The following is an 11,009-nucleotide window of genomic DNA, read 5'->3' as shown; positions in this document are numbered from 1 at the left end:
TATATTATGACTATAATTTAAGGAATATTATTACCTCACTAGCACCAAGTTTAGCTTGATTGTCAGTCTCCAACATGAGCCCAAACTGAATGTGAGGGAAGTGTGCCCACTAATTAAACCAAACATGGTTAATTAATCAGTAATTACTAACCATAAAAAAATCAGAAAAAATAATAATCATAAATTAAGAGAGGAAACTAAAATATTTCCTTTTAAATTCATTATAAAAAGAATAACAATTTCCTAACATGAAAATAATTTAATTTAAACTTTCCATCTTACCCTTAGTCACTACTAAAAACACAAATATCTAATAATTAACAGTCTGTCAGGACATCACAAAAAATATAAGATTTCTAATAGAAAATACCGATAGAATTAACATTTTCGACAATCAAATCAATTCTCAACAGATATTCACGTATGAAATTCAAGTTTTTTCAGTAGTGAATGAAAAGTTTTTATAATAACCACACGTACCAATGTTATGAGATATTTAAAATCATAAGTGTTATAAAAACAAATAATTAACATATATTTATGAATATATATATTATTATTATTATTTTATTTAACTTTTTGTCTATTCAAACTTACATTTTTAGCAGCAGTACTAAATGCTTCCCTATGAGTGATATCTGGATTATTAGCCTTGATCCTCTGAATCTCCTCTCTGCACAAATTATTTTTAATATATAGTTGTTAATTAAAATACAGTCAAATCACATATCTAATAATTACATAATTAACGGATGGGCTATATATACTGCTCGGACTTTCTAAAAAATAATGTCACACACTAACACTCATGTCAAATTTTTCAAAAGTAGACTACTTTTGAGTTAATGGTTTTTTTTTAAGAGTCTGAGCAACGTAACAGAGATAGAGTTGCCTTACTTTATGAACTGATTATATGCAGAAGGTCCTCGTTGCCTCTTTTCCGGAGCTGAAAAAATACACCCAAAAAAAACCTTTTAGAAAATTAGTTAAATTTAATTGAGTTTAAGTTCGATATATCGATGATACAATAAATATATACATAGTATATAATTTGACGGCTTGTAAGATAATTACAAGTAAATATCTCTAGAGTTTAACGTATCTACATCGAACATGATTACTTTCTTTTTTATACATTATTAGGTTAGCAAAAAAGAAAAAAAAAACTATTATGTTGCTCAATTGGACTCTTCAAGAATATTGTGAATTCGTGTCAGAATTAACACACGTTTGGTGACATTTTTCAAGAGTCTGAGCAACATAGTCCACAATCTTAAAAATAGAATTTGTTGTCTTGAAATACGTTACCACGAGCCGAGCTAGCTATGTTTATGCATGCAATCCAACCTCCTTGATCGAAAAATTAAATAATATAATATCCAAAGTTAAAATTAAATTTTTTTGGTATATTACGTACGTCGATTTACAATCCTCTCCTCATGAGTAGAATTGTTTGTGATGGATGATGAACCACAATCTATCTTGTATTGATCATGAGGAGAATTAGTGTAGTTTCCTACCTGAAAATTAAAAAATTACTAACAAAAATTAGAAGAAATAATCAGAAAAAAAAAAACAAATCAAAAGGATACAAATTGCATACATGTACTACTCCAAGTGTTATTTTACGTGGCATCATTCAAATTTCAAGAATTTATTGAACAAATTTTTCACGTTTAATAAATATTTTGAATTGTTAATTATTATTACTTATACTATTTTTAACTTATTCAAAAACCTTAAAGTTACAATCAAAATTAAGAATTTTTAATTGTTAAAATTCAAATAACATCACATAAATCAAGACGAACGGAATGTTATATATATATTGTTTTTACCAAAAGAATTGAAATGATGTTTTGTGATAAGACAAGAAGATAACAAAACAACATTGAAGTGACTGAATAAGTTATTCTCGTGATATTTTTCCAGGACAAATATCCTTTTCAAAAATCAAAATATGCTAATTTTAGGATGTGTTTCCACATTATAGGACAAAAAAATGAAAAAAAAACCTCAGAATATTTCATATCAATCAAATCAAACAATTCAAAAGCAAGTAACATTTTCATTATAATAACCAAAAAAATTTAGTGAAATCGATTTCTCATGTTATGTTATAGTATTTCACCATAATATATAATAAAAATATCCAAAATTATAATGAGTTTTGAAAGAAAAAGAGTAGATCATATAATGTAGGTTGTATATGATTATGGTTATTGTAATATATAATTCCTTTGTATACGTGATACACTTTCATTTTTAGTCTGTCTCTAAAAAAAATTGTCATCTTTTTATAATTGAAAAGAATTTGATTTGAAAATTCCTCGTTTGCCCTATAATGAAATGAGTTATAGTCACATAACTGTCTAAGGTTTGTTTTCTTAAGTTAAACAATATCACATACTCCACCTGTTTACTTTTATTTGTCCAGTTTAGAAAATCAAAAGATAATTTATTACTTAGTTCCTAATTTATCCCTGTTAAGTACTATATCATTTTACTTATCGTATTTTAAGAAGTGTACTAAGTAAATACTGGACAAGTAAAAATGAATAGACTACACTGAGTAATAAAACTTGACCAAAAACATTGGTGTAAGTATAAATGTCTGTATTTTATTTTCTTAAAAGAAGTAAAACCTAAAAAACCCTAGATGTTTTTTTTTTTAAAAAAAGAAAAGGCTATAAAAAAAAACATAACGCCCACAATTTCAGCTGCAAAAAAGAAAAGTTTGTTTTTTTTGGAATTGACCTGATGATGAAGATATGGATGATGATTTTGCCAAGAATTGGAGTGAAATGCAGCAGCCATATTAACGGACCACAAATTTGTGCAATGTCCACATCGAACTGTCACTATATCAAGCAAGTTGCTGCATGGAACACTCACCTGCAATATTATTAATAATCAAAAACGCGTTGCTGACGAGTAGTAAATACTTTTTCATTCTCAATTAATCAGAGGCCTCATGTTTGATCCCTAGATATAGAGTTTCCTATGTTACGTATTGTTGCTGAGGAATGGTAAATACTCTTTCATTCAGATTTGATATATCCTAAATATAGAGTTTCCTAGATATAGAGCATGAAACTTTCTTGATGTAAATTCGAATTAATCAAACCCTAATATGAATATCGAGTAAGAAACCAAAAGTAAAAGAAAAAAGAAGCAATTATTAGGAGTATGTGGTCCAACCCTATTTTCATACTTAATCTTGAAGATCTATAGTCACAAGTGAGGGTAGGGTTAGTGTGAATTCAAGATTTAGAGTCAATATATATAAAATAAAGGAGATTTTATTTAACAATATGATTTTAACAGAAAATAATGGGTTTAGTTGAACTCGCAGAACCCTTTTGGCAAGTGGGAGATCGGAATCTTGAGATCATTTTTTTTTCTCAGAAGAAGAACGCTAGAAGATCATGTTCTTTATATTCGACTATATATAAATCAGGTGATGAGGATGAAAAAGAAAAAAAAAGGAAAAAATTACCTTATTTGTGTTCATTCGACTCCTTTATAGATTGAGATGAGTAATATTGAGTACAATTTTGCATATGTAGTCACATGTTTTTAGAAAAAAATAATGAATTTTGAACTCGCAAAACCCTCTACCTAATGGTAAGGGTAATTAATTGAGGTCTAAATTTTGAGATCACCTTTTTTCTACAAATCCACCAAAAAAAATGCTAGAAGTTCATATTCTTCATATTCGACTATAAACCAAGTAGTGAAGATGAGAAAAGGCATAATGAGTTGATCATGTGTTCAATTGAACTCACAAAACTTTCTACATCCGCCTCGAAGGCTTAGGGGAGAGCTAGAGAGGCCAAGCTAGCAGGGTGGAAGGGGGAAGGTCATCCAAATCTTGAGATCATCTTTTTCCACAATTGCACTAAGAAGGAGAATGTGAGTACTAGATTTGACTATAAACCAGGTAGTAAAAATAAGTGAAAAAGCATATAGAACGAGTTGATCATGTGTTTGGTTGAACTCACAAAACTCTCTACATCCGCCTCGAGGGCTTAGGCAGAGGCCAAGTAGAGTGGAAGGGGGAAGGTCATAGACTAAATCTTGAGATGATATTTTTCCACAATTGCGCCAAGAAGAAGAAGAAGGTGAGTAGTTCACATTCTCCAGATTCGACTATAAACCAGGTAGTAAAAATGAGACAAAACATAAATTACCTTGTTCTTGCTTATTTGACTAGCCCCATTACGTTATGGAAATGAATAAATTTATAGATCTAAGATGTGAACAAAATTGGAGGAAAAAAAAAACCCTATGTCAAATACATTTCAAAGCTGTGAGATTTTGAAGAAACCCTAAAACACAACTTAATTGGTTAATTTTACAATTAAATTAGTCAAAAATTTGAGGACTTAATCATATGAATAAACCCTATGAGCAAGGAAAAAGTTTTCTTTTTTTTGATAGGACACTGATCAAAATTACTTTAATTTTTGCAGCCTGTGAGTGTATTCTTTTCAGTAAAGAGAGAAAGGTACAACACAAAGATATATTAATAAATTAAAATTAAATCTAATTAATTAAAGAGTTGAAAGGACACTACTTAACATGCTTGTTTTGGATTTTAGATAAATCATCAGAGAGCTTATCACTTTTATTCTTTGACTGCAAAAGACATCAAAGAATTTTCAAAAAAAAATAAAAAATATGAACATAGATGGAGACTTGACACTTCTGAAAAAAAAGAAAAAAAAACATAGAGAAAATTAAGAGATTTAATTATTTATGTATATAATACCACCAAAAATAACCAATCTCTGAATCATAAATCAGCTTTATTCAACTTGTAGAAAGGAAAAAAAGTAGATTCACACACACACATGATACAGAAAACAAAATGTATATATGTATATATATTAATTAAGTAATAATAGAAAGATAGGATAGAAAAGATACCACAAGAACAATATTGCAAAAATTGCAAGGGATATAGCAAAGTTGCTCAGAATTAGTAGAATCAATGTAGCTTGATGACATGTTTATTTATATATGGAGGAAAGTGAAATACTATAAGAGGATGAAGAAAGAAGCAAATATATATAGAGAGAGAGTTCAAAATATATATGAGGACATGAGTCACTCTAATGAGAAAATGCTTTTATTCTCTCTCTAATATAATGCTCTCAAATAAATGTTTTTTATGTGTATACAAGTATAATTAAAATAAGTGTATATAAAAGCACATGATCCCTTCCTAATTGTAGTTCCTTTTTTAAAAGAATAAGATAAAAGGGCTTACATACAAGAAATTGAAATGTTTACTTGAGTAAAGGATCTATTGAAATTTTATTTTTTTATCTTCATAAGGTAGAGGTTTAATTAATTTGTAAGGCCTCAGTATCTAGTTATATTGTCTGCTCTGAGCCTAGGCATGCACGACATTAAAATGTGTGACTAGTGGGTAAGATTTGCTTACTTATATACCCAACATATTTTCTGTGTTTTGCGGATGTGAGACTTTTTTGTATCTCAAGTTGAGTGTCACAAACACCTCCTCTATGGACTCAACGTCCTCGCTAGGGTTTGTTCCACCGAATGAGATTTACCTAGACTCAACACTAGATTTGCCTTGCCTTACCGGGATTTGCCTAAACTTAGTTGAACTCTGGCCCACATCGATAAGGCTGACACATGAGTGACTACGATACCATTTGTAACAGCCTAGCCCTATAGTGATATTGTCCGCTCTGGGCCTAGGCCCGCACGGCTTTAAAATGTGTCACTAGGGTGGTATGACTTGTTTACTTATATACCAAACATCTCTCATGTGTTTTTGCTAATGTGAGACTAAGTTAGGGCGTCATAGGGTTAGATCTACCTACACAATATTTTCTTTATACCTCACTTGATATGTTATTGTTTTATATAAGAGTAGGATAAAGAAGATGAATGATGAAGTATGTGATTATACTTATCGGAAAATTTAAGCAATTAAAAGGAGTAATGCTTTTATTTACTTAATTTTATTTTCAATACGTCTTTATTGGTAGAATTACCTTTTTTTTCATGAGCCAATTATGTGATTATTCTTTTAGATGATTGGTGATGAGATTCGAGTTGATACCACATTAAAATGTATATATCATCATCTCATCTAAGACTAAGTTGATAAACTATTAGAGAGGGTGACACACCTTTAATTAATTAATTAATTATGTCTTTAACACATGTTATAGATCGCAATAATAAAAGCAAAGAAAGAGTGTTGAAAATTGTTTCTATTATTATCTTACTCACCCTTAAAAGCTAGTTTGTAAGGTAAGGATACAACCTGATAGACTATATTTAAAAAAATATGTTTAGCAACATGTCTTTTTCTTCTTGATTACTAGGAAAGTAAGGTTGTTTTTATTATTATTTGTGGATATTTGTGAGTTCAAGTGCTCACGAAATTATGCTGTGAGATTTTAATATGTTATGTGTCAAAATTTTGGTTTAGAATATCCAATTGTGAACAGTTTCATTCAGATGTCACCCGCTGCTTGGTTGATAATTGCATTAATTCTTTGTAACTGCATACTATAACCATAAGAATAACTATGGTTCAATTCAAAATAAGTTATGGCCGGTGATATGAAACTTAAGCAATAGTAATGACTACTCTGAGACAATGAGGAAAAACATTTATGATACTAGCAATTTTAGGGTCATTTTTAACATATACATGATACGTCAAACTATAATAAAAATAGATTGATGGAGGTTCATAAGAAAGGAGTTGAAGGTCTTCCATTTGAGTTTAGTTAATTATGTTCTTGTATGGACGTGATGCTCCACTTTACTTGGGAGTGTTGTTGTTCGAGGCTTTTTGGTCTCTTCTTTAACGTCTGATGTTGTTCTTTATAACTTTTTGGAATTTAGCAAGTTTCATTACTTCTGACCAACTATTTCTATGGAGATTTTCTTAGACTTCTTTCATATACTTAAGATCTCTCTATGACTCATAATTTTTCTATAATAAAAATAAAATATATAGCACTTTAAGATTTCGGAGGAATGTTTTGCCTTAAAATAAAATGTTCTTGACAATGTAGTGTATATATCGAAAATATGAATATTATCGAATGATCATATGTAAGCTTAATAAAATAGTTCAATCTCATGCGAAGCACGGGTAATTTACCTAGTACTCCATATAAGGAGATCAAAATGAACCATCCTCCACCAATGTAGAGGACATAACAACACCATCTTATAAAAAAAAATAGTTTTCAACACACCGCATAGACTTGATTCTTATTTTCATGAGTCAAACATATGAATATTCTTTTTTATAATAAATGACGTTGAAAATACTCGAATCATTAAATCTTTATCTACTCTGACATCATATTAATTAAAGAATAATGAGTCAATCATACAAAAACCTATACTATTATTTTTTATAATTTTCTTGTCCATAAAAAAAATAAAAAAACTTACTATAATTTTCTTGTCCATAAAAAAAATTTAAAAAAATTAAGCTAGCTCAATAGAGCCCACGGCAATAAGTGGAGAATGGGGAATGACAAAAAGTTTCTGCAAAGAATACTGCTAGCTGTTATAAAGAGGCCTTTTTAATAATCTTATACTCCCTCAGTCCCTAATTACTTGTCCATTTTAACAAATCAAGAAAGGACAATTTTTTTACCTATTATACCCTCAATTAAATGACTAATTACTTTGAAAAATACAGAACTTTTCATCCACTTCATAATTAATAGGGGTAAAATGGTAAACTCACTATGTCATTAATTGATTTCTTAATAGTGTGTACAATTCAAAAGTGGACAAGTAATTAGGGACAGAGGGAGTACTATTTAATACTTCCTCTGTCCCTAATTACTTGTCCACTTTTCCTTTTATAGTTGTCTCTAATTACTTGTCCATGTTGACAAATCAAGAAAGAACAATTTTGTTTTGCCTATTATACCCTCAATTAAATGACTAATTACTTTGAAAAATGTAGAACTTTTTATCCACTTTATAATTAATAGGGGTAAAATGATAAACTCACTATGTCATTAATTATTTTCTTAATAGGTGTACCAATTCAAAAGTGGACAAGTAATTAAGGATAGAGGGAGTATATATTATATCCGGTTCATTGAGAACCGGGTTTTTTTCCCTTCAGAAATGTCAAATATTGGACACCAATTACCAAACAAGGGTAAGGGTTTTGTTGGAAGAATGGGCAAGAGAGATTGTTTTTGGCTTTATTATGCTAAAGAGAATAAGTCAAAAAAGAAAAATAAAGTTTATTTTATGAGTCAGTTTTTTTTAAATATGAGATTACGCACACTCATCTCACATTTTAAGAAGGTTTATTTATAAATTTTGTTATGTAGACATACATATATATAATGTATGACTTAAAGACATGTGAGATGAAACTTTCGTTATACATAGGCTTTCTCGAATCGTAAATGATTGTTTTTTCCTATGGAGAGAGGGACTTCAAGTTCTTAAAAAGAGTTGTATAAATTAAAATAGTTCATCTATGATTCAGGAGTGCTTAAGCTTTTGAATAGGGGCTTAGGTCAATATTTATATAATATCTAGTCATCAATTGGAAGTGTGTAATTAAGATGGTGATGAATTATGATATGTCTAAATCTTTCACTAATGACTTATATATTGCAATCTATCTAGAATGTCCGTAAAAGTTAGGACCTTACACACAACGAAGAAAGGCTGAGTGAAAGAGGTGTACAACCAGTTGGCTGCTTCTTTGCCATGCGCTTTGAAGAAAGAGACCAAATGAAAGTGAAAAGTCAGGAGGACAAGCGATAGAAAAGATAGTCTTCTAATTTCTCTTCCGCTTAATTAAAGAGATCTCTATAAATTCTCCACGTATGATTTTAGGCTCTATCGACTTAAATTACATTTTCGTGTTAATACCTTTAAATATTACATGAATGATCTGACATTGTAATTTTTTAAACATTTACGTACATAATATTTAACTATCAGTATAAATAATTTTTGTATTATGAGTGTATATTTATAAATTATAACAATTTTCTCGCCTTTAATTTTCACGTTATTAATTCTACTAATCGTAGGCTATAATTATTTTTTAGATGATCGAATAGTTTTAAAATCTTTGTACACTAAAAGCATACTATTTTATTTTTATGGTGGGGTGAGGGCATGGGGTATAGGGGGTAGGGGGGCTTCTATATGTTTGTTTGCTTCTTGACATTATAATTAAATATGTTGATAAAGAAGATAATGGTGAGGCTATGCCCTTTCCCTATCAATCTCACTGCAGTACCACAGCGGACGAGGGGGGAGAAAATTCACATTTAAAAAAAATTATTTCTTCTTTTATATAATAAATGCGGAAAAGATAAAATTAAATATTGATGATAGTGTCAAGATATAGTCTGAAGATGTAGGTTTAGGAGATATCTCAGAATTATGAATCATAAAAAGGGCTAATTATAGCTAAACTCGTGGTATACCAAGATATAGTGGTAGAAACTTATTGTTTATGTGTTGTCAAACTGATTAAGGATGAGGAAATATGATTTTGTCCTTTTAAGGCTATTATTGAAGACTAAAGATATATATATTGATAAAAAAATTAGAGTCTTTATAAAATAAATAAATCGGAGAGAAGCAAATCAGTGTGCCGACTTCTTGGCAAACGAAGGATACAAACATGATGAAGATCTAATAATTTGGAATAATGCAATTAAAGATCAAATGAAGGGTGCAAACATGATGAAGTTCTAATTTTTTTAGTCTTTTCTAATAATGTATAAAAAAAATATACTATACTATTTTGTAATTATATTATATGTCAAACTTGATAGGGAGAATATGTATCTACAACAAAAGAGATATTTAGTGGCAATAGATTCTTTTAAGTTTTGTTGTAAAAATATTTAGTAGCAATTGAGTTCATGTCATTGCATTCAAAATTGCTAAAATATTTAGCGGTATTTATATAAAGCGATGGTTTTAAATATTCGTATTTATCAATAACATTAAATATAATATAACAAGAATTATATCATTATTCGCTAAATTCTTATTATATTGTTACTATTGTATGTCAATTTGATTTGATTGTCAAAATCCCTTAACATTTTAGTGCACCAAAAATAACATTGATTGATGATGTAGAATATAAGATAATTTTTTTTTTTTTGGAACATATTAAATTGCAACCATATAGAGAAGTAGTAATAATAGATTTTGATGGTGCTTTATTCCTATAGAGCATCTTTTCTTCACTTTTTCCCCCTTTTTGGTGATACCTTTTTAATCTTAACAAGTTTCATGATTAATGGCCACACACATACTGTAGAAAAAAATATTCTATAATTTTACAATGATATTTTAAATGTTATCAACATGTAGTAGGTTATTTTACCATATATATCTTGTATTTATTGATTTTTTAATGTATACAGTTATCTTCTTAGGATCGATTATTATATTATGTATTATTATGTTGTTTTAGTTTCGTTTCTATTGTTTTTTAGTAAATTGTTGTATTTACTTTATATATTTGATTTTTGATATCTTTTATTTGAGTCGAGAATATATTAGAAATACTCTCTACTTTTCAAGATAGAAGTAAAGTTGTGTAGACACCATTCTCCTCGGACATCATTTATGAAATTAAATTGAATATGTTACTATTGTTATAATATGTTATCCTTTTCAGTATAGACTTATGTTTATTCGATATGAATTTAAATTAATCGCGATAAAAAGTTTGAGGAGTAAATTATACGAACAAAAGGAAAGAAGAGGCCAAATATATATACAGATAGAGAAAAGTGTAGAGTCATTTTCAATGTCTAAAATGTAATAAATTGCCCTTCAAGTATAGACATATGACACATCACACACTCTCATGTTTCCATTTATTTAATTTGATACATCTCTTTCACCAATTAATGTGCCCATTTGGCCAAACTTGTACTATAGCTTTATATTATAACTCCACCCCCCCCCCTCCCCCAAAACCAAAAAAA

The 11,009-nt window shown here is 29.1% G+C and overlaps 1 protein-coding gene across 1 annotated transcript in view; it reads right to left on the bottom strand.

The window, feature by feature from the left end:
• The window catches only part of LOC102597616 (axial regulator YABBY 5-like), a 6,734-nt gene extending 1,575 nt beyond the window's left edge, over window positions 1-5,159 (bottom strand). Inside the window, exons 1-6 of the mRNA XM_006345163.2 lie at window positions 4,933-5,159; window positions 2,758-2,895; window positions 1,418-1,520; window positions 898-946; window positions 598-673; window positions 35-109 (exon numbers count right to left, since the gene is read on the bottom strand). Coding sequence (XP_006345225.1) covers window positions 35-109; window positions 598-673; window positions 898-946; window positions 1,418-1,520; window positions 2,758-2,895; window positions 4,933-5,013 — 522 coding nt within the window. The 5' untranslated portion in view covers window positions 5,014-5,159. The remainder of the gene's footprint in view (window positions 1-34; window positions 110-597; window positions 674-897; window positions 947-1,417; window positions 1,521-2,757; window positions 2,896-4,932) is intronic.
• Between the last annotated feature and the right edge of the window lie 5,850 nt (window positions 5,160-11,009).

The sequence above is a fragment of the Solanum tuberosum genome, unplaced genomic scaffold, assembly GCF_000226075.1.
Source record: "Solanum tuberosum cultivar DM 1-3 516 R44 unplaced genomic scaffold, SolTub_3.0 scf00063, whole genome shotgun sequence".
In the NCBI taxonomy this organism is placed as follows: Eukaryota; Viridiplantae; Streptophyta; class Magnoliopsida; order Solanales; family Solanaceae; genus Solanum; species Solanum tuberosum.
Note: the sequence above shows the minus strand (reverse complement) of the source record. Positions and strands in the feature narration are given on the sequence as shown.